The sequence below is a fragment of the Gasterosteus aculeatus genome, chromosome 11 (genome assembly GCF_964276395.1).
Source record: "Gasterosteus aculeatus chromosome 11, fGasAcu3.hap1.1, whole genome shotgun sequence".
NCBI lineage: Eukaryota > Metazoa > Chordata > Actinopteri > Perciformes > Gasterosteidae > Gasterosteus > Gasterosteus aculeatus.
This window is the reverse complement of record NC_135699.1, coordinates 9,193,979-9,218,642: the sequence shown is the minus strand read 5'-3', so window position 1 is coordinate 9,218,642 and position 24,664 is coordinate 9,193,979. Positions and strand designations below refer to the sequence as shown.

The window sequence follows — 24,664 nt, the reverse complement described above, 5'->3', positions numbered from 1 at the left end:
GCTGACAATTATCTTCAACCAAGAATCCTTTTTGTCATTCCCAAAACAACAAGAAAATCCCTTGGTTTTGGCATCTTCTGATAATTGGACATGCATCTGAGCTGAATTAATGTTACTAACTTCGAGCTGTCAGTCACTATGTTGACAGTTATCTCTCCCCACTGGGCTTATTAGCAACACGCCATTGCAGATGAAAGAGCTGAATGTCAGCGCTTTTGCGTCTGTCGTTGCAGTGGAAGCAATGCATCTACCTACCTACCTATTTATGTACCTATCTATTTATCTACCCACCTATCTAGCCTTCCCTCTCTCACAAATGTTTCTCCCCTCCCTCTCTCCCCCTCCTTCTACCCCCCTCTCTCTCTCCCTCCCTCGGCCGAGGCTGGCTGCGTCAAAGAGTGCCACTTCTCTGACCGGGCTCCTGGCACATACACATGCTGCTCCCAGCGTCGGCACCTTGCAAACACAGCAGTCACCTTCCAACCTCTGCGACTCTCCCCCTCTCTCTCTCTCTCTCTCTCTTGCTCGGTCCTCGCCTCTCACTCGCGGTTCTTTTTGCAGGACGGAAGGTCACCGTTTCGCCAGTAAAGCAACCGGGAGTTTTTTTTTTCCTGCGCTGAGAAATCGGGACGTTTTTTTTGCTTTCGCTTTTGCGTCCGCGACCCGCCGCCAGAGACCCCGGTGCTCTGCGAGAGACGCCTAACCGAGCCGAAGAGGTGCTGCCGTGCGTTCCCGGTGATGAGGTTGGTGGTGTTCAACCGACACAGCATCGAAGGACTCCCGCTGTGTGTGAAGAAACCGCCCCAGTGAGGGACAGGAGCAGCGGGCGGGGTTGTGGGAGAGCTGCTGTCTGCTGGGACGCTATCATTTCCACTAGAATGCATCTCTTCAGTGCCATGTTCCTGCTTGTCATGTTGGCTGTCAGTCCCTGTGAGGTAAGAACAAACGCGTGCACGCCACGCATACGCGTTGTTTAAAAGTTCCCCCAAAAGAAGTGCACGAATGAATGCATGTGAATTCTCAAATATGGATTATTTCAACGAGAGCCAATGGATTTGAGAGAGCGCCATCGGAAGATACATTTGATTCTCCGGCAGTGCAAAGACTGTATTCGTGTTGCAGTATTAAATAGGAAAATTGCTATTGTTCTGAAGCGACCCAGCGTGCTGATGACAAGCAAGGAGGTGGAAACTTCATGAGAATAAGTAGAGCTGCAGTTGACCGTAAATCCGCCTGAACTTGACCTACTTGCCCTTTTAATTCTCTGAATCTCACACATTTTCAGACTACAGCGTGTGTGTGAATAACAATGGATGGAACAAATGATTGTCTGGAAAAGGAATTAAAAAAGAAAATGTCAGTAGCATTGATTTGTTGGTACATCTGATCAGAATCTTGATGCCCCGGAGGTCGTTGTTTGTAGACTTTCCTATCTACCTCTCCATCACTGACAGGGGGGGGGGGGGTCCGAAATACACCGTGCACGAGGGTGCTGATTAAAGGGAAAGCAGTTATGTGCATACCAGCCATGCGTAATTAGCAGTGGACCAGAGCAGGTTGTAGATCCTGGAGATGCGTGGCACGCTTAAGAAAAGCAACGTCCCTTTGGTCGATGTAACAGTTTCGAATTGAAGGATGGTAAATTATTTGACCCAGAATAGCTTTCAATAGGGAGGAACATTTGGGTTGTTGGCTGGGCAGCATCCAGATATTGAGCATAATACCGAGCATATTGGCCAATAAAGCAATGTGGCTGTGCAGTGGTTGATTTCTTGAAGTAAAAGTTGTGAAAGTCACTTCTGACTAAGTGGTGAGGTAAGACTGGATCTCACTAACAGGAACCTTCGGTGGTCTGTCACTGAAGGTCCCTGTTAGTGAGATCCAGTGGACACAGAACACAAGAGAGATTGGATCCTTCAATTCACAGAGATTTATTGGAGCAACAAGTAACTCGAATAAAACAAGCTCTTTTCCGGAAAGACTAAGCAGACGATTGTACAATACCGCATTTTATACAGTCCATTGGACAAGTTGCAGGGAAGAAGGGAAAGATGCCTCCTTAGCGAGTCCCTCAACTGCTTTATCTCAGTGCGTTATTGACCATGGCCAGTTTGCTGATGTTTTACACTACTTTTGCCTCTCCGGTCTTCACAAGGTTTGGGTAACCTTGCGTTGGCCGCCACATCGTCTCCAGACCTTGATCAACCCATCTATCCTCCCGCCCCCCACTCTTCACTCCGAATGCTGGCCAAATGACAAATGTGCACTCACACACGCATGGGCCCTTTGTCCCACTAAACTGTCGCTTTCACCCGCTCATCCCGCTCTCAACCCTACAAGCCTGACGGAGGACACACATTTTCTAAGTACGGCTGGCCAACAAACTGCTTATTTAAACAAATCACCGGATGGATTCATTCCAGAGCTCTATCATGAAATAGAGATGATTATGTAGATATCGGAACATTGATCATGATTACATAGAAATTATTATAAATAAATATGGAACACACATAACCCCTTTTCTCTTCACAGCTGTTATTTAGGAGTGTGAAAAATAGCCGATGATATGCATGTTGAAGGGCGTCTGTTCCCCCCCCATGGTTCCATGCAGCAATATATTCAGTAACAGCCTTCGGTTAAAAACGGCATTCTGAGTCAATTTAGCACCACAGACAGCTCCTACTCATACGTTGGCGGTGGATATAACCATTTGACAAAGGCCACCAGATCGCAGCGGCATACAAAAGAAACATACAAATAAAAAACAGTGATAGGAACGCAGTTGGGTCCCTCACCAGTTGTTTTATCGGTAATCTTTATACATAAATAATTTATGTTTTTGGTTTGGCTGACGTTTCACAAATTGAACAGATGGCTACCTCTGTCCATCCCTATATGTGGCCCATGGCTCAGCAACACGCAGAGGGAATATGCTTAACAGAAAAACAGAAAAAGTAAAGGCTACGCACACTGTGGCATCATACATTAGTGTTTTATATGTCATCTCTACAGGGAAGGGTTATAGTGCAGTTGACCTTTCAACAGAGGTAGAAGCGACAGCATGCTTTCAGTCTACAGGATGTAAGCTGATGAACACCTGCACACCTGTGTGCCAGGTTCAAAGTATAACGTGTACACCACACATGGTATTAGACAGAAACTAATGGATTTCTTCCTCAGTGCAATGAAGCAAGGCGCAGGAGTTCCCAAAGCTCTCATTTAACAATCACACTTAACATATCCGCAGCTGCACGTCTGCCACAAAATGCCACCATAAAGAAGCGTTAAATTGCCTCTTTAACCTCCTTTTAATTAAGTTAGTTATTAAGTTGCCGGATCCATAGTAACTCATTTAACCTCAACTTAAAACTAGCTTTAAGTTAAGCCTAATAACTATATAACCTTTCCCCTCAAGTAATCCGCAGCCACACAGCTCTGTTGGTGTTCTTCAATAAGTAACGAGCATTAAATGTCACCGTAAAACATACGCGAATCTGACACATGAAATGTAGCTGATGACTTACTATGATATCTCAACCCCTTCTTCAGAGGGTTTAGAACTGTAATTGGCCTTGGGGGACAATTTGTTATAAACGTTCACATTAAATATTTAAAAGTCTGAAAGAAAATATGGCGCTACCAGTTTCCCTTGTAGTGCCATATTTCGCAAGATCGCAGTGCAAACATAAAGAATTGATGAGTTCTTGCGTATCTACTGCAATGAGGGTAACACTCTTTACAAGCAGAGTTGAGGTATCCACCCATCCACATATTTCTAGTCAGAGTCTCAGTGCAGGGCGTGCACTACATATTTAATGGCTTTAATGAAACAGATGCACTTGTTTGTTCACAGCATGTGTTTGGTAAGTACCCATGAAGCCCTAGGGGTCCTCTGTATTCCTGATACAGATGGGCACCTGCTTGACCTTGGCACAGAGGGCTTGCTATGGTGTGAACATCAACAGTTGGGACAATAATCATTCTGCAAGGTGCCAAAATAGTTTAATTTACATCATTATGGAAAATAGTGTCAGAATGTATCCAACAACTAGAATAGAATTATTGGTTTAAGATGTCTGCAAATGGAAGACTTCCAACACTAGTTAAGAGTGAAGGAAATGATCACTTGCTTTGGTGTTTTCCTGCTTTAACACCAGGTGCGGTGGGGGAAGAACACGTAATTGCTGGTTGTTCGAAGACCTGTGTAGGAAATTGGCTGGATTGTTCCATAATGTACTCAATCTCTTTTTCCCCACCAGGAATCCCGATAAACAATCAGTTTGAACAGACCGCCATACAGGAGCTCGTTGAGTTGCGTCTCCTCATTCTAGGTTGGAGTGATGGATGCAGCCGCCCGGGGTCGATTCATAGCTCAAAAGAAAAGCCACTTGAACACAAACGTTTCATCTATGTACCTTACGCAAATGATACAGTACAGTCCTTCAGTGTTAACGCAGATGCGTCGATGGCTCAAATAAAACAGTAGCTATAATAAAAATACGTCAAGAACACTCTTGGCTGTGTTTCAGTGTTATTAGCAAATTTGGCATACATAAAGACACGTGATGTTAAGTAGTTAGCGAACTTAATGCTAACACTAACTACAGTGTCTCTGGATGTGAGGACAACGAGGACAGGTCTCAGCTCAATCAGAGGCATGTAGTACAAACAGCTGTGTGTTCAGTCAAGACAGTTTTAAGACGTCCACCGACCCGGCAGTGACCCTTTGGCCCGAAAATCTAATATATATATTCTGGTGCCAGTCCAATGCAGGCGAAGCAGCATGAGCACAATGCAAGCCCCGGCCCCCGTTTCGGACATGACTAATCAAGTCACTTGTGGTAAATGTCTGTCCTCCCCTGCGAGCCAAAAGCCTGTTACACAGCAGTCTTACCAAAACATTGGAGTCTGTCAAACCATGAAACAAACACCGTCCCCTCTGCCATAATTATCATCAGTGAGGCTACCGGTTTTACCAGCTTTTGTAAATATGGAGGTAGGCGACCGTGCAGCTGGATGACAGTCAAAGAGGAACAGAGATGGGAGTCTACGTTTCCCAGCGGGAAGGAAACGAGGTAGCAGGCTGGACAGAGCGTGCTCTGGCAAGCGGCAACCTCCACCGAGAGAGTTATACAAATGAAAAGCTGCTGGAGCCGGGGTGTAAATCTGCCAGTGAGCGGCAAAGACACACACACACACACTCACCGGACTGTTAAAATCACCTTGCTATGCTATGACAGGTCCAGTGCTTGTCTGAATGACTAACATTGCATGACCACGCAAACTCCTGGAAGGTCAAATACAACTACAAATCTAACGTGATAGTTTGCACGCAGCAATCATTTTATATGGAGTAACGGTTACAACATGATAACATTCTGTTGTGTACTTCAATATTATGTTAGCTTATTGTTATTTGTCATGTGTTCATTGCACTGTTAAATTAGAAATCACCACATAAGCAAATTTCCGCGTTGCCTGTCGGCGTGTGTAAAGCACCATGGGGGCCACTACGCCTGCATCCACCTTCACACCCCCCATTAATACACCAAGATGCTGCTTCACAATCAGCATATAATGAGGCTGCATTATGTTTGATGCAGTGCTGCTTGAAGATATTGAATAGTGTGTGTTGTGACTGATTAAGGTGGAGCTTGAATCAGTGCTCAATAATAATAGCACATTGTTTGAGTCAGAATCTTACCGCTGTAACGAGATCTGTTTTCTAAAAAGAGATGCAGCTCATGAACGGGGCCGCAGCACAGAGGGCTATTGAACTTGTCCGCGGTCCTCCCCCTCATCTCAATGGTTCTTGATGCTTTCATGTAGCTCTCTGCTTCATCTTCAGAGGCTCGCGTGTGTGTTTGTTGGAACAAATAATTAGCACCCAAAGCGGCATCATGGGGAGTCACCCGTCAGAACATACATTTGGTCTTAGAAGGGGGGAGCCGTTTGCTTCTGACGTACGTTTGTATAATTGTGAAACACAGAATGAGCAACACTTTACAAAAAAGTACAATGTAAGCGTGCATGGCACATAAGAGTGGTTAACTCGTGTGAGTGGCTCGGTTTTTGATGATGCTGTACCTGTTTCTGGGTCGGTTTTCTAAATGTGGTCTGTTAATGACTCACACGGGGGGGTGATATTATTGTGTGATGATGTTGGCTGAGAGCTTTTTTTTTTTGCAATACAGCCCCGGGTGAAAGGGGTGACTGATTTTACTACTGCAGCAGCCTTGATGAGGCACGGAGGCAGACAGCGGTCGGCGTGGTAATTGGTTAACAGACGGATGGGCGGGTAAAGGAGCATGTGAGGTCAGTGGCCTGACTATCAGAATAAGACTGTGTCACATGATGATCCGGTCCCTGTGGTATAGAGACTTTGGGTCAGCACGACACTGCCTTTCCACCTGGAATGTCCAATTCCTTCTGATTATTTCTCTTTCATTTATTTAACCTTTATTTAGCCAGGTCCTGTTTTCGGTGGCGCTATGGTCATGTATAAAATAATTTCTCCTGCACAAAATTATCAAACATTATTAATATACTTAAATTATATGAATCATGCAGTAGATGGGTTGATGTTGTTTAAACAGAGCGTTTGGTTTTAAACTGAGATTGTCTAAGTCAGACAGGAAAGTGTGGTAACCTTGGTATTTATTCCATGTCTGCTCTGACCCCCCCTACTCATTCAGAGCCACAGACTGACCGTTGCTTATGCTCCAGGGTTGTGTGTGTGCCCTTATTGACCTCTGTTGATGTTTTCTGTCTTGTCGAAAACCCAGCGGCTTGCTGTGCTAAAATGACCATTAATGATTCCATGGACTGAGCGGCCTGACTGCGGGGCTGCTCATCATCGCCATTAGAAGAGTCTTTTAGGTCTTTTTCTGGGGGAGGATGAGTACTGAATACAGTTGTTACAGCTTTCCTCATTTATACGACATGGTTAACCTGGCAGCTAACCAGCAGGCAGCTGTACACTCAGAGCCTGATTACTTTATATTCATACATGTGTCCTCTGAGCCAATAGTGTCCCCTTTCTTCTTCCGGTTGATTTCACAATGACCGGAGGATGCACAAATACCTTTTCAGAGCATTCTGTCTGCTCATAAATATATAGGCTGTTTTTCTGTGTCACCAGTGTATGGAAGGATCAGCTTGACTGGTGGGGTTAATATCATCCCTGTATCGCATTCTCTCCCCCATTTCCCCTCTTTCTTTCTGTGTGAGTGTGCTGCAGGGTGCAGGACTCCCAGAGGTTTATGTCAGTGACTCTAAGCAAGAGTGACATTCCTCTGACAACACCCAGAACGGGCGCGCGCACACACACACACACACAAGCGGCCTCGCTTCCACACACACAGTGTCTCAGTTTCTTCGCCCCCCTTTACTCTCTGTTTCACAAACATGTCGGCAACGGGATCAACAGCGGACAAAGAGCCAAACGACGCGCCGAATCGATACCAACAAACGCGGCCGAGGCCCGTTAAGCCAGTTGTAGCTTCCCGTATGAGTGACGGATCAGAGCAGACATTTTTTATCAGGCTTGATTACAACACAGGTTCATCATAGTAGCCGCCATTGTGGAAATCATCCAATGATCATTCATTTGTTTTCTTTTTTTTTTTTGCTCTTTTATGCACCTCCTGACCGGTTTTCCGTACGACCTTGCTTTCCCCTCCTCGATGAATCTTTTATGAGCCTGGCAATGTAGGTTTCTGTGGAGAAGATAGGAATATAAATATGGCTGTTGCGCCTAGAGCTCCACTTGCCGCTCTGATACAAAAGCTTTTATAAGACTAAGCAGATTGGGCAAGCTGCTACTTGAACGTTGCTCTTCACATCTCTTGGCTTTCATCAGAAGACGCACATCGTCTAGCAGAGAGCGTTCTGCGTTCCTCAAACACCAGACCTCCGCAGCCTCCACCTGCTCGATCACGTGACTGGACGACGTACTCACGGGAAATCTGGTTTTGACTCTGCATACTTTACTCCTCGGAAGCCCTAGTTAATTACAGATTGCTTGCATTCATGTAATGGAGAGCTGTAGCAGGAATTGGAATTGAATGAGATGTGATAAAAAAGAGAGTGACTGTAAGCCTCTTTCTCCTCGACTCATATTTCCCGTGATCCATGCCACTTTTACCCCCCGAGAATTATTTCCTCACAGACGTCGTGCGAGTGCGACAGCATTGCCTCCCGTGTTAACCGCCACCTCAACGGCAGGGCTTTCGTTTTGGAGGGAATGAAGGACGAGAGCGATGCGCCGCCGCAGCAGCAGCAGGAATCGGGTGGCAGGAGGAACCATTTAATCGATGTGTTTTCCCGCGTGGCGCTGTCACAGCCACTGAGTAGGGCCATTGATGAGGGAGGCTCTGTCTCACTGCGCCAGGGCTTAAAGGCTCCAGTCAGGGAGGCGTGGGAGCCCAGCAGCCACCAGACACCGCTGCATATCAAGCAGCCTGGCAGAGATGCTCCCTGCAGCCCCACGGTGAGGGAGGTAGAGGGGTCCACTGACAAAAGGTACTACACGTAGGAGAGAAGAGATAACAAGTTGGGAGAAACACCAAAGACGTACAGCGCGTAATACGGGATGTGAACGGCACATCTAGAAGCAGGGTCGTCGGAATTATTTACTCACTGCACTTCGTAGTCAAAAAAAAGTCAAATGGAATGATGTATGTGGCCCTGATGACATTTATTGAAATTAGTTTGATCCAGCTTTCATGGATTACACAGAATTGGAGGGAAATGATGTAACACCTTGATATACATGCATTTTTCATGAATCAGAAGGCCAGGATTTAGATGAGCACATCAGCCGATAGGAAATTCTCATTCGAATGGTTCCTGTGTATCCAGCAGTAACATAAATCCATTGAAAAATATGTTTCAAAAGCAAGTACAGCAAAAAAAAGACGTGTGCATGAACTGCAGCCTCAATTAACCAAAGCCTCACAGAGAAAGACAATACAAAGAACAACACACACACTTAAAGGCAGTGGACAAAGTGAGAGGATGTTGAATGGCTTTGAATTAGACCCTGGTTAAAAAGTGAGACAGAGAAAAAAGAGGGACAAAGAGGGTGAGAGAGAAAGCCAGAGACAGAAAGTAAAAGACAGAGTGGTGTTGCGGGAAATGAAAATTGCAGATTGCGGGCAGGGATAGAGGGAGCAATGGAGAGAAAGTGCCCTCTGACTGCGTCCGCCGAAGGGTTATTATCCCTCTGGTCCCAACTAATGAGAGGCCTATCGCTCCGTCACTATGATTTTATTCCCCTCGCTGGGACACTCCTTGCATATTGTCTTTAATTAGCTCCACATCACTTAATCAATACAGCCTTGACCGAGACAAAGCCATGCCACGTGAATCCTGTCGCCCGTCTGGGGGCAGCGTGAGGCACAGGAAGCAGCAGGAGGAAAGGATGAAATGTTGCCGGACAAGATGAGAGATGGAAATGGAGTAGAGCGCCGTTTCTGTGGGATGGTGGAAAACCAACGTCATCCCCTAATGATGATTAGAAAAATAAAGACTAACTGCTCGTATGACGATTACAGTCCATTTATCATTGAGTTTGTGCGCATGCGGATGTGTTGCGGGACACATATGTCTGCATCTTTATGCTGTATCAGCTGTATATGCTATGGACTCCAATGCAGTGATCCGCGTTATATTTTTGAGCGGCAGAGTTGAGTGCTTGAGCCACACTAATGGCGATGTGATGAATACGTATTCAGGCGAGGTCTTCTCTCTTTAAGCTGCAGCGCCTCAGGCCACTGGTCCTCTCAGGCCCAGCTCTCATCGCTCACTCCTCTTCTGTTAAAGTATCCATGCTCAGGGAGCCGCTTCTCGCTTGTCAGGCGCATTTTATCTACTTGGTATGTTCCGTGTTGATGTTATCCAAAAGGCCCGGCGCGACACTATCGAATGCAAGATTTGGCATTCATTTACAGCGTGACGTAATGTGGGTGCAACCTGTTGCTTCGACAACTAAAGTAGAGAAAAGCAATATGGAAATAAAAGAAATTCTCAGTATTTTATGGACTGCAACATAGTAGTCTTTATGTGTAATCCATGTAAAATTAACAACAACACACAGTGGTTTTGCAGAAGGGACGTTTAGGTGTCACTGAGATTTAAATTAGCAATTTTATCTGTGGATGGCAGAAATGTCCCCAGAATGTGTTATCGTTTCAAACTCATTATAAAAGAATATTTATCTAATTTGAATCAGGTTGTATCTTGTTTTAAATTAACAATGATGTGTGTCCGCCATGTTAGAAAAGAAACCAAATACAAAAATGTATATGTCACCTAGAGCAAAGGAGGCGCCTCTAAAGGAGAAAATCATCTCCAATGTCCTCCTTGTGCTGCTTGGAATATTAATGCAAGGCTTGTCCTTTCAGATGTATTATATCTCACAGTCTGCTGTACTCGCAACAGCCATCATTAAGCAGCATAGACCTGCAGTGTGTTCTGAGAAGCAATATCCTGCATCAAGCAGACGCTCTGCTTACAGATATAGAGACAGCACACACATCCTGCGATGGAATTCACATTTGGGTGGAGAGCTGAATTAAGACGGTGCGTGCCACTCTATTTGCCATTCAGTTCATTTCCTATAGTGCCTTCTAAACGTCTATTGGCGGGCCTGATGATCCCATGCAACCCCCCCTGTGGTGCACCTCCGGAGTCCATGGCCACTCTTTGCCATTATGGCCTCACCTCACCCCCCCCCCCCAACGACTTCCCACTCACAATACTTCTCATCTCACACTCGGCTACCTCCGCAGAATATTACCCTTTCACAATATTTATCATGCGCCTCTCGTTTCTGCTGCGTATTCTCATTTTCTCAAGTTTGTTGACATTTTCCCCCGTCTCTCTGTTTGTTTAATCACTGAACGGATCAGCAACCCCTAATTCTAACGATGCAGCCGAGACTGTGCAGATTACATGGCTAGAGTCTTCGTCGGGAGAGCGAAGGAACGCAGGATAAAAAAAGACTGCGTATTTATACTAACAATTCCGTCCACTCATGTCCAACAGCAAGGAAAAAATCCCCCCACATGAGCACACGAGCTAATTTGTCTATCTCAAAATTTCTCATAACCATTTTTGCCCGTAACTCAATGCGGCTGTAAATGTAATATTCAGTTAGGGGCTGTTTTGTGATTTCTCCCCACTGCACACTGTGCCCGTGTTGTACTAATAACGTGTCCCTAATTAAATGTTACAGCTTCTCTGAGCATTAATGACCTGAAGACAGAGGACACAAACGGAGGCTTCAGTGTGAGCTCTGATGCTGGACACGAGACTGCAGGCTAGTGGTGTCCCTCCGTTACGAATATTCAGTTATAGCTGATGGGCTCTGGTGACTGTTTGTTGCTGACCGTGTCGAGTCACAGCGTTAAGATTTCCTTTCACAATTGGCTGCTGCAAACACTCAGTCAACCGGACTGTAATTGGCCGGATATCACCACCGCTCTCTGGTCGCCTTTGTTTCGCTGCTGCGGACGTGGCAGAAAAGCAGACAAGATGTAAATTCATCACCCCGGGGAGTTTCAAATGCATCAGCCATCCTTTTCTCTCTCGGTTTCTCTCACTGCCGCTCTGCCTCGGTCTCCCCGGCTCTCCTAAACATTGCGGTCTCTTCTATTACCCTTTTGTCCGTCTCGTGTGTTATTCTTTGGCTTATTTTCCTCCTGTGTAACCACCGCCGTGGTTAGCTAATCATAATGCTTTCTTCACTCTGCCACCGGGTGACATTCGTAAACAACGACTCAGACAACGACCAAATGAGAAATTGCCAACACATCTTGTCCACCGGTTGTCTCTTTACTCATCAAACGAGGCACGAGGTGCGTGTTATCTCAGATCGCAGCTCTTCTGCAGGTATACATCGATGCATCACTAATGAGACAGACACTTGAGCCAGAACAGTGATAAGACAATGGAGTGACAGTCAACTCCAGCAGGGCAGAAGCAGATTTAACAAGGCTCTCAGCAACAACAAGAATATTGGCAGATTACAGCTGAAATAAAATGGTTACATTTTCTGCGGTTTGAAGAAAGAATAAGGTTTTTCCAGTATTCTGGGTTTTCAGTGAGGGGCATTTAGTTATCCTAAATTAGTCAGACTTCCTTTGACTCCCGAATTTAAAACAGTAACAATGCCAATTAGTTCATTATCATTCCCTGAACACAACGGAGAGAACGTCCGATTAGCCTGGTGAGGGGAAATGTCCGGATGTGGAAGTGGCTCTCTGCTGCCGGGTCCAGGAACGCTGAGCTTTTTGTGGCACATTGGCAATCAGGTTGTGTAGCCAGGAAATGAAGATAATAATTGCGTGTGAATGAATGCGCATCCGTATGCATGTGCTCATGTGAGAGTGCCTCCGCGTGTGGGCAATTGAACTGGGCACATTTAGCAGAGGAAGCGCTGCACTAGTCTTTTTCAGCTGCCACTGTTGGCATGAGGAGGTGCAGAACAGTGGCAGGGGCCACGCTGTGCTGCAGAATGCATGGCAGATGATTGCCGCACGTAGTTCTTGTCTCTTGCTTGGATCAAGTCTTTTCTTTTGCAAGCCTCAAGCTAAATGAGGCACCCTGCTTGTCTCTGATTGAGCCATCTGATATTCAACCGTGTACTGTTCATTCATACCAAATACCCCAGCAAAAAAATAATGCAAAAGCCCCCGTGGACTATTGAAATTGTAATCAAGAGAGCAATCAGGTGCAATCAATGCTTCTATGAATAAAATTTGAAGGCAACTCTGGGCAACACTGTAGATCCATGAAGCTTCCAAAAATGAACTGAAAATTTCTCCTGTGCTGTGTTCACTTGGCCCAAGAAAACAAGACAATACAAATATTTGTGCAGTGGAGAATGCTTAACTATACATTGCCCCTTGAGTTTGTCATTAAAAAGGCAGCTTGAGTGACTACTAGATATAATGATGTTAAGGACATCTACATTTGTACGTGTTGTGTCACGGTAAAAATTGTAAAGAAATGTTGGTGTGGGTTTGAAAATTTGGTTCAAAATCTTGTTTAAAAAAAAGATAAAGAACATCTGGACTTGATCAAAAAATATATTATCTATACGGTTGTAAAAGCAGTTTCACTTTACTGGTGCGGATTGAGAACACAAAGGTTGGGAGGCTTTGTTCTGGCTTGTGATGAATTATAAATTTGTCTGCATGTCTCCATTGTGAGCTGATTAGATGGGCACTACGGCCTACATGTAAGGACGATAGATGGGCTCACCACAGGGTATTGTAGGTGTGTTTCAGTCAATAAAGCCAGGCAGACACATTTACTGTATTGATTTTCCTCCCCACGTGTTCCCATTGGTTAACAGACCTAACAGGAGTTAAGCACTGTCCTGGGATGGCCCTCCGTTTTGTTCCCTACTTTTGTTTCACGCAGTAGGGGGGAAAAACTGCGTATTACGTGCATGTCACAGCTCAACCGGGTCTCTCACACAACACTGTGGCAACCACCATTAAAGGGTATTGTAGACATTTCACAGCTCAGTGGAGAGAAAGCGTGGCTCATGCAAGTGGACACAAATAGGGAGAGGCACCGACACACACACGAAAAAAATAAATAAATCTATGCACGCGTATGGAAACACACACACACATACTGAAAGACACATTTATTGTTTTAGGAGATTAAAGTGTTGAACTATGTAGGTGCAAGTTGAACATGCCAGGTTATCGGCTGACATGTAAGGCCAAATGTATCAGTCATGAATCATGTACTGTCAATCGCCATTGTGGTCAGGGAGGGGAATAGCGGTGCATTCTTTGTGGAGAAAGCTCTCTGCTTGAATTATTGAACACAATCAACGCGACAGGATGTGTTCTCTGCACTTCATGCACGCCGGGGTCGATGCCTGTGTGCTCTATAATCCTCCTGCACTCTCAGTCGCTACGATGAAAATGTAAAAGCCCAGATGAGTTTCCTTAATCAAAGGCCCACAGGAGCCGTTAATAGATTAAACACTCCATGTTGAAAGCCCACCACTGTGTCCGCCTGCCTAAACCCGGGGGTGCAGCCTATTTACGCCATTTAAATAGTTACCATGGTAATGAGGTCACGCTTCGTTTAAGCTGATTTTGATCTTGATATATTTAGAAGGCAGTGGGCCTCCATGTCCATCATCTAATTAATGAATTATGAGTCAGAAAAATAGCCAGTATTTTCCAGACGGGGGGGGTAATTTGGTCCTTAATGTCAGCTGTTAATCTGCAGTTTTGCGGCTTGTTTGTGCTCAGTGAGAATGGCGCTTTCCGCTCGCTAGGATTGCTATCTCACCCAGCGCGCGCCCCAGTATGACCTCGGGGCTTCGTGGCGCTCTACTGCCATCCATGGGTGTGCACAAACGATGCCATTTCTGCAGTTGGTGGCCATTTCCACCGTTTGAGCTGATTAGAAATGTCCTTTATAGAGCCCAGGCTCTGAGCAAAGTAGATTTTTTTATGGATGTTTATGATCCCATGGGGTCCATGTTGGCGAGTCTATGTGGGAGGTACAGAAATGCTGCAACACATTAGACATTTCTTTTATCTACACAGGTGCTGCCACAACATCAGATTTTCCCCACATATGGCCAAAATATTTCTCGATAAAGATATTTTTCCATTATCTACACATCATTTATAAAATATTAACAATAATACCTTAATGGCAATTTGTCTTTGACCTTGTGTACCTGTGTGTTCTGTCTCGCTACGAGCAAATTAATTCCCCCTATAGCCCCCAGGGGTATTTTGGAATTGGTGGAGAGATGATGACATCAACATTTATAGCGTGCAGATCAATGCAGATCTAATGTCGAGCATGCGACAAGACAGCTACGGTCGCCAGCGAGTGAAGTATGAGCTCAGGACAGAAATAGTAGAAGCCAAGACACGTGCAGAGTAAAGAAGAAACACATGTTATGATGCCACTTTTTGTCATTGCCGGAGGCCACGAGAGACAACAGGGAGAGAGCGAGAGGAGAGGAGATAAAGGCTGAATCGTATTCACACAGAAGGAGAACAAAAGAGCGACAGAGAATTGGAGATGATGACACAGCAGAGTAGTGAGGCCGGACAATTGTTCGAGTGAAAATGATGAGAAATGGCTGTGAAAGTTAATGAAAAGGGATTAAATTAATACAGGTTAAATGGCTGACTTATTCTCTTGCTCATGTTTAATGAAAGCCTGTTCGGCCAACAGACTCTGTGATTAGACAGTTGATTGGCAGAGCCTGGGCTTCTTTGAGGTATGGCAGATTGTCCTCATGAATCATTATTCCCTTCTTTTATTTGGTCCATCACATTACAAAAGATGGCATCTGACCTGCACTCTGTGAGAGGAATATTAAGTTTGAAAGATTTCAGGTGCACTCCACTCTGCCCACGTAAAGCAAATACATAACTTATTAAGAGACGCCTTGAAATAGAAGAGTGCAACCTTTAGAGAGCAGAATAATGTTTATGTTGGCGGCCTATATATCTTCAGTCAGTCTGCAGGTGCAACATGTACACTTTTCTTATTATCACTAATGAATAAAGACGAGTCAATTCCGAGAGACACAAATAATTGCCATTGGACTTTGATCTGGTCTGATTTATCTTAAGAAATAGGAAGTTCTTTATATTTGGATTTTTTGCCCCGAGTACCTATAGTAATATTAAACTACTATGTCTAAATTCATTATATATATATATATATATATATATATATATATATATATATATATATATATATATATAGACATGGAAGCTCAGTGTAGCTACCGTAGCTATCGCAGGGTCTGTAAACAGCACGACTAGCTGCGACTGCAACAGATTACTCAACTATTGATGATTATCATAACCCAGAATTTTGCACCTGTGTTTTAGATCACAAGACAGTTTTGGGTTATTTTGAGACCAAATAATAGTTATTGTTTGATTCTGAAGTTTCCATCCTTTTCCATTCATGATCATCACTTTTTATATCAGGACATTTCGCCTCGACTTGTGCTTTCAAACACTCCCTAAAACTCTCTAAGTTGTTCAATAAGGAACATTGTGGGTTAGGGGCTATGGGGAATGCAATATATCCAGTATGTTCCTAGTTTGGTCTATTGCATACAGCAACATAAACAACATGTTCAAGGGTCAAACCGTAAGAATTGGTGCATGTGAAAGACAACTTAAGATATGAAAGTACAGTGGCAACAGCAGTGGGATGGGTGATGTCTTTGAGCACCATCTTGAGTTTAGTTGGACCTCTTACTGAAATACCGAGTTTGGTTTGAGGAGGCTGAGAACGTGTTGTGGGTAAACTAAAGCTAGAATGGGAAAGTCTATCCATATCTAAATTTAAACCTGTGCTGCCACCTTGTGAATGTTTACGATTACTGCTTTCTCCTCACACTGTTGCGGGAAAGAAAATCTACCTATTTTGCACAAAAAAGGTTTTCTCACCTACACGAAACCTGCAATGGAAAAACTCTCAAATACATAATTATCAGTTAGTAGGGACTCATTTTAACGATGGAGTATATATACACTTGTTTAGCTGTAGACAACTAGATCAATAAAAAAAATCATGAGTGCAATGTAATCAGATATATTTGACATATTTCACTCGGCTTATTCCCAACATACCCCTGAGCCTTGGTATTAAGATAATAATAATATAGTGCAGCATATTGGGTGCAATTTCACCAGTAACCAGGAGGGGTCAGTCTTGCTGCAGAAATAGTGGAGCGGACACAGGCGAGACTGATGTGCCAGCAGCAGGTGGCCTGACCTTTTTTGGATGGGGCTCAGAAAGCTGTCTCTTCTTATAACACTTCACAGTGCACCCCACACAGAGGAGCCCGTATTACTCCCCCAATGCGAACTGGGTCGGGAGGAGAACCCATCCCCGGCTGACAAACTGAATCAAGTCAGCGGATCAGGGAGCAGGCAAGGAACGGAGATGACCTGGTCGTTTTGTCTGAGATGAACATTCTGCCATCGCTATTCACGGTTGCCGAGGGCGTAAAGTGACACACTGCCAGCGGTCCAGTACGTTGCTGGAAATTTTTGCGAGGAGACGCCAAGTTGTAAAGGAAAATTTGGAAGCCTTTCCAGTCCCCATATCCCTCATTTCATCTGGGCCATTGCGGTAAACGTGAGTGGTGAATTTTAGGGTCTTGATCTCAACTTCTGAAATAAACGCAAAGCAAACCTTAAACAACACCAAAATAGGCAGCATGGGCAATTGGTATGTAATCAGACACTGACTTCACATGCCATGATTGTGCAGAAAGCTCAAGTCAAAGCAAGGAAAGGATTCTACAGCAGCTAGGTATGTTCAAGTCCAAGCTTAATTATCCGTTTTGCATCCAAGGAGTTTTAATATCTTCAATTTGTTGACCGTATGTCAAGTCAATCATCAGTGTTTGAGCATAAGCATCAGTAAGTGTCAAGAAGGCATGTGAGCTAAGTCGTCGGTATGGTTTCGCCTCAGACATAGTGTAGTTGGCAAGATACCGAAAAAGTGCAAGCCACCGGCAGATTTAGGATGTGCAATAAGGCAAAATGACGGATGAGCCGTCCGAAGCAGACGTACGTGGCCAGCAGCACCTGGATGTCTCCCACATTAATACCTTGAAGGCCATCTCTCTCCCTCTACAAATCCCAGGCCAACCTTCAACCCATCCATCATCCTGCATCCAGCACACGGACAATGCGATGAGAACAGCCTTTGGAGCACACATGTCACGTATCATATAGCGTCAGTTCAGCGCTCTGAAATGTCCCTCAGAAATGTGTACGCACACACACACACACACACACACACACACACACACACACACACACACCACAAAGATGTGAGTCATAAAAGAAACCAAATGTCAGAGAAAGGAATGGATACATGCATGCAAAACAGGGATGGCAAGAACAGAGTCCGGGCTGATTGGGAGGGGTTGAGACAGAGAGGCAGCCAATGCGCAGCTCTGCATCTTGAGGAACAGAGGGGAAGAGAGAGAGGGAGGGATAGAGATAAGGGTAGAGTGAGGAAGCAAGGGAGAGGGAGGGGGGGGGGGGGGGGGGGTTGCAAAGCAGTCAGAGAGGGAAGATTCCAGCGTGATGCTGTCGGATGTGAGCAGCGCTCCTCTAACCGGTCTCTGGCTCTCCCTTTGACTGAGCCAGCGGTGTGCGCGCGCGAGGGTTGGAACTGCGCTTTACCGGCTGTGGGGCGCTCTGCAGCTGCTCGAGCCGAGGAAGGAGCCGACTGGACGGATCCCTGCCCGGACTGTCTGAGGCAGAGAGGAGTTTGACTGGAGCCCGGGTCCGGGGCAGCGCAGGCAAGGGCCGGCTGTGAGGGCCGTTTGCGCCGGGGCCCGACGGGGGGAGCAAACATGAGCGTTCCCATGCTGAAGATCGGGGCGGTGCTCAGCACCATGGCCATGGTGACCAACTGGATGTCTCAGACTCTGCCCTCTCTGGTGGGACTCAACGGGACCACCATCTCCAGAGGGGGCACCTCGGAGAGGATTGTCAGCGTGCGTATGACTTGCTTTTGCTTTTCTGTGTGCGCATTGTATCTGTCGGCTGTAAGAGGGCGAGACACAGGGGGTGACAGAGGGGGATAGTTCAGAATCGGAAGGATGCAAGTTGGTGTTTGTCTATGTGTGGTTTCAGGGAGGGCTGGGCAAATGGGAGAAGGACTTTCAGAGTCTGTCTCAATGGCAAAGAGGAAGAATGTGAACCAAACTTGAAGGATGAACATGTTGGCTTCTCGGTCCCATTAAGAATGCTACCGCTGAACTGTGTGATTGTGAGAGTCAGAGGACGCAGTGTGAACGGCCGGGGTAAATCATATGCTTTTGCCAGGGTGACGGGAGGTAGAGAGCTGCTCTGAGTGATGTTCAGGCTGATCCCATCTGTCAGCTCCCTCCAGGGTGAGAAGGATGCAGCTCACATTCAGAAGTGAAGCGGGAGACGGGGAGGTGGAAACAACGTTACAGTTTTGAGTGCATCTTACTTTGCTGCGTTTGGCTCAATATCCTCTTGTTCCCCCTCTTCAAGTAATTCTCTGGCATCCAGGAAGGTCAGGCTGGTTTGGTGAAGGCGTAAGAAACTTAAAGGCAGTTTTGGTTGTATTTATTGTTACGGTTTTTGTCTTCTGTTTAATGCACACAGACACACACACACACAGCAGTTTTACATGCCTGTCTGTCTCAGTGTGCTAATGGGAGGTTAGCCAGACAATGAGAAATATCAAGCAGCCAAATAATTGAGACATTTTCTCCTTCAACGATGGTTAATGATTGACTTTGACTCTATTCTATGTTTTTATAGCAACTTACCGATTAGGCAAAGCTTTGAAATGATTGGATGAAACGAAACGTCCCGAGAGATGTACGGCCATCTGGGTGTGTGTTTGTGTGCGTGTGCGTGCATTTTAATATATGCCCTGACTATGTTTAGACATTGTTGTCTCAGGGGTGACGGTCCATCTGTTTGAAGACGAGTTTATCATTTTTAATGGTTGGTTGAAACATAAATTGCAGGTTATCACGCGTTTGTGTTGCAGCACGGTTTTTGCTTCAAATCTGTTGAGAAAAAGACGTAGCAGTGTGGTGCCTTTGTTAAAGTGTTATGCATATTGAATTCTTTGTACATATTGCGGCAGGTCATTTTCTTTTTAAGAACAAGGTCAAAGTAAAATCTTAATCCAATCTCAGCAACAATGTCAAAGTTGCAAGGCATCATTCACAGCACTAAACTCTATAATCCTATTGAACACCCACCTTTCCCCCAGGGGCTATGGCCTGGATAAGCCATTTATTTTATACAGCCGCTTATCCTGTTCATGGGAATGAAAAAAAATGTTTCCCTTCAGTTAAGCTGTTCTAATCAAGAGCCATGACTGGTAGTCTTATCGTTTGCATTTCAAAAGACTCGCTACAATAAAATGTTATACATAGTTTTGAGCGGATGTATTTCTTTGAGGCAACTTTTCACAACCAATTGTGGGAAAAGCCTGCCATTGAAGTTCATCTCATCAAAACATCATCAAAATTGATGAGCCGGTTTGATTGTGCCAGGGATTACTACAGCATGTTGTGATGGGAAATGTCTCCGCTTTGAGACGCGAATAATCTCCTCTCATAAACAATGGTAGCGAATAAAACTTTAATGTAAAATCCAGCCTCTGTGTCCTATCACTATTAATGAGACATTTTTCCTGTGATGATCTTAGACGCAGTTATGACTCCCACAATGCTTAGAACTCTTGTCAAAGATACTCACTGTGAAAATGGAGCGCTAGTGTGCCGGGGGTCATTGCATCGCCCCCCCACCATCACCACACACCATTGCATCCACCAATATTCTCCCAGTTTAGAGCAGTTTCCATATTCCAACCAGCTGATTCAAACTCAGCTGCCTCGGTTTGTATCAGCCTGTCTGTGACGGCATCGAGCACGACGCTGCCCGGATGCTTTAGCGCATGTGGTTCCTTAATGAGTCGAGGAAAACCGTGAACTGGACTGCCTGCGCTGGATGATCAAGCAAAGGAAGCTGTAGACCTGTCGGTCTGATATGATCATAAGAAATGATTAATCTCTTCACAAAATTTGCATTTATTCTGCAGTTAGCTATAGTTGATATTCCTTTAGTGGAAGACATTTTTTCATTTTTGAAGCTGATATCAAGTCAAAGGCGCCATGCCACTGCCGAAATTTGTTGTGCAACACGTAAAAGCTTGGAGAAAACAAGAGTACGCTAAATTTGAATCATTGACAAACTGAAAAAGCCCAGTGCTGCCAAATCTTCCAATGAAAGAAGCAGCACAAGCTCCAAAAGTTGCTAAATGTAGCAAGAAAGTCACCAACACAGCAACACTGACAGCCTGTCCCTCCCCCACACACTCCCCCCCCAGGCCTCCCTCAAAATCCAACAACAAAATGATAATAATGAACGTAAACATCGTTATTACAGCTATCATTGTAATTACTCACGGCTGTCCCGTTATGGCCGTATGGGAGACTGCGGCATACAACCAGAGTGTGTGCAGGTAGGTCACTTTTATCACAATCGTGTGACAACCACAGATATCACATTTGTATTTATTCGTCAGAGCATTTCATTCATGTCCGGACTAAAGAGGATTTCTACAAAAACCAAAAAGTTTCTAAAATACAAAACCTACCTTTAATCATCAGATTTGTTTCTTCTGCGTTTTAGCCAGAGGGAAATCTGACCTGTAATGCAAACAACAATTTAGTGCGAGGAGACATCGTACTTGCAAACAAGTGTTCCAGCAGTAAGACATGTAATAAAAACAAGGTTAGTGCAAGAATGGAGCCCTGGTGCGCTTTACAAGTATAAATATAGGATATTATATTAACATAATCTCTAGTGTACAGCAATAATAACCCACTTCATTCAAGTACTTGCTCACTCTCCAACTAGACACAGTGCTTAAATAAAGGGTTTCTTTCATATATTATTTAATTGTTAAATAAACACATCTTGTTCACATACGTGAGTGCAAGCTATGCGTTCATAAATCATACAACTCTACATCCAGTGGTTGTAAACTCATAATACCGCACTGGAAGACAGCACAGTTTGTGTGGTGACGCTCCCTCTGATATCTAAAATAAGAAAGCTGTGAGGCAGAACAGCGAAGCGAATATTCTCACCATCAAAAGGGAGCGCGGAACAACAAATGGCAGAGTACAAAGAGCTTGTGCTCTGAATGTGATTGGGGTCACTTAGCCTCTGTCTGTCTCAATGTGGCACTGTAAACTTTATCGCAGCCACTGTGCGATCCAATAAAGCCGATTGTAAAGATTGATTCTTCGCTATGGATTCAAGTTTAAACACTGCTGCAGAATTTTATTTGAGCACTTTGCTTTTATGTTCTTTAACCAAACTTGATTAGCGTTCCAACCCCGACAGGTGTCCTCCACTACCTGAAAACCGCACGGAAAGCCACGCTGGTAATATCATTCCAAACGGTTTGATATATGAGCTAATTGTGTGGCAGCCGGTGTACGGAGCATCATCGATCCCACTCTCTATAATTGCTGTTAAAGTCAGGCTTTAGAGATGCTTCATTGGCCAATACCAGTGTAATTTCAATCCATCTGAAGTTGTGCCTAAATCATTGCTCTGCGCCTCCTAAACCATTCACACTTCTGCAGTACAATACATTTTCCTCCATTGAACCACTGCCGGTGTTCCAACAGTTTACGCCGTGTTTTCTCACACCAGCTACCCTGCCACTCTCCACCCCCTCCTCTATTTATCAGCAGGCACAGTGATAGAGCTGTCTCGTAAACCGTCTAACAGCAGAGTGGATGCCAAATGCTTTACACCGGGGCACCTGGCACGGACCTAGCAGCCAGCTCCACAGAGTATAAATGTTGTAGCTAGTAAATGCTGAGCATTGGCTGGTCCAATTTTATCTTGCTTTTCCAAGAGTTCTCAAACTGAGCCGCCGCCCCCCCCCCCCCCCCCCCCCCCCTACAAAATGCATCTGTCCACCCCCACTGTCTATGCAAGTGTTATGTGGATTGGAACGAGTGAGGTGCAGATGGGAAGCAAGCAGGACACCACGCAGTGGGAGTGGCAGAAACGTGAGTGATGGAGTGGGAGACGGTGCGTGGCAGCAGGAGGAGGGAAAAGGAGTCAGCGCGATGGCTTTATGAGTCATATTATTGACCGGCAAGCTTGCTGAGGCGATTTTGGTAATCGGTTTTTCTTGGGCGCAGGAGAGACCATGAGTCCGGGAGTCTTCGTGGAATTTTATTGTGAAGGCAAGCAGCTGGCGGGTGCAATGGGGAGTGTCTTTGTATGTTTGGTAAACTACTCCGGCCTCCTCCCACAGTCCAAAGACACGCGGCTTAATTGGTGCCTCTAAAAAAAAAGAATTGCCCGAAGCTATGTGAATAGGAGAGTGAAAGGCCGCCTGTCTCCATGCGATTGGCGACCAGTCAAGGGTGCACCCAGTCTCTCGCCTAATGCCAGCTAGGATTGACTCCAACCCTCCCCCCCTCCCCTGCAACCCTCTAAGGATAAGCAGTGTATAAGATGGCTGACTGACTCTTTGGCCATACAATAGATTGAATTGAGATTCTGTATCCCAGGGGCACATGTTGCTATCTTGCTGGGACGAGTGTATAGACAAGTCAATGTGTGGCACAAAACAACTTTGCAGAGGAACAGAAACAAAGAAAGAAAGCGAAGCTAAAGAAACAATGTTGTGGGATGGAAATTGGAAGCACATCTCTTAATTCGTTACATTCCCTGCTAGAGTAACTGAAGACACAGCGTTATCTCAGTCTTTCTGTCCGTCTGTCAGATGCGACGGCATGCTGTTGGCCCCTGCTGCCTGCTGCTTATGAAAAGTTCTAATTGACTTGCCGTCATGCTCCTAAAGTAGGGAGCAGTAGATTTATGATCTCATTTAGCTCTGGCTTTACAGCAGCCCGCTACAGGGTCGGTCTAATCAAACGCCAGAGGAAGTCCATGCCGCTACTCTCAACGGCGATACCATCAGCTGACAGTCTCTGTCTGCAATGTGAGGGATTGCCCAGGTAACGGCAGTGTTAGTTTCACGATGGTGCATCCTGAACCACAACAGTCTGGCTTCTGTCTGCAGCACACAAGAAGCAGTGCGCTGCAGGTTGCTGCTTTTCAGCTTAGTGATGGCTGCACCCTCTCATCATCTCTTCTTTCCCCCTCTCTGCAGGGATTTCACTGAAGTTGTCAATCAGCATTGCAACTTGGCATAGATTAAGTTAGCTAGAGGAAATTAGAGCCATTTGCTCCTCCCCCGTCAGCCTTTCTCAAACCACAACTCTTCCTATCAGTGTCTAAGTAACTCACACTTTTATTGGATTTCGATCGAGAGGACGGGAGGTTGTGGTTGGAGGACATCCCAGCGGGGCATCCTGGGCCTTCAAAGGCACAAGGCTGGAAGTTGTGATGTCATGGGAACATAGGAAAACTCTCGGTGTGCCGCAAAAGGCTGGGCCAGAAATCTAAAAGCGCAATTGTGCCTTTAGAGAGCAGCGAGCCCAATTGATTTTTCATTTCTTCTCGCCCTCTGAGGTCTCTCTATTGTTTTCATTGCTGGCGTCTTCTTCCTTAATTGGCTTTTGCATGAGAGCCATGACCGTGACAGCCCTCAAATCTGGCAGTTACATATTCTATTCCATCCCTCAGATCTAGCGGGTGAATTTCTGGAAGAGTGAAGAGAACACCTCCTCTCTCCTGAAACCACCCTCTGTGTCTGGGAGGAGAGGATTATCCCCCCCAGACCTGAAGTGCCCCCCTCACTATAGCCACAACTGAGAGCACAGATTATTTTATCACCACTACTCAAACATTAATACTCTTAGGCCGCATGGTGCGAGCAGTATGTCAAATCAACCAACGTCAATACTCCCTGGAGGAGAGAGGAGACTTAATCATATTTATATAAAAGAACAGTGTTCCAGAACCTATTCAAATACGCCACTTGCACCCCTGGAGATCAGTTGCATATACACGTATGTGTCGATATGTAGATCACCCTGGAATTCTAAAAGCATAGAGGCACAAATTCCATTTGCATTTAAGGAATGACCTCTGTCCTCCTGCTACTGTGTTAACAATGGGGAAGT

General features: G+C 45.3%; 1 protein-coding gene across 2 annotated transcripts in view; it reads left to right on the top strand.

Moving 5' to 3' along the window:
• The first annotated feature begins 229 nt into the window (after positions 1-229).
• The window catches only part of olfm2a (olfactomedin 2a), a 36,793-nt gene continuing 12,358 nt past the window's right edge, over positions 230-24,664 (top strand). Inside the window, exon 1 of one of the 2 annotated variants that reach the window (XM_040191469.2) lies at positions 230-935. In XM_040191469.2, coding sequence (XP_040047403.2) covers positions 879-935 — 57 coding nt within the window. In that variant the 5' untranslated portion in view covers positions 230-878. Of the gene's footprint in view, positions 936-18,084; positions 18,545-24,664 lie in introns of those variants that run through there. The other variant, XM_040191468.2, reaches the window with a different exon arrangement.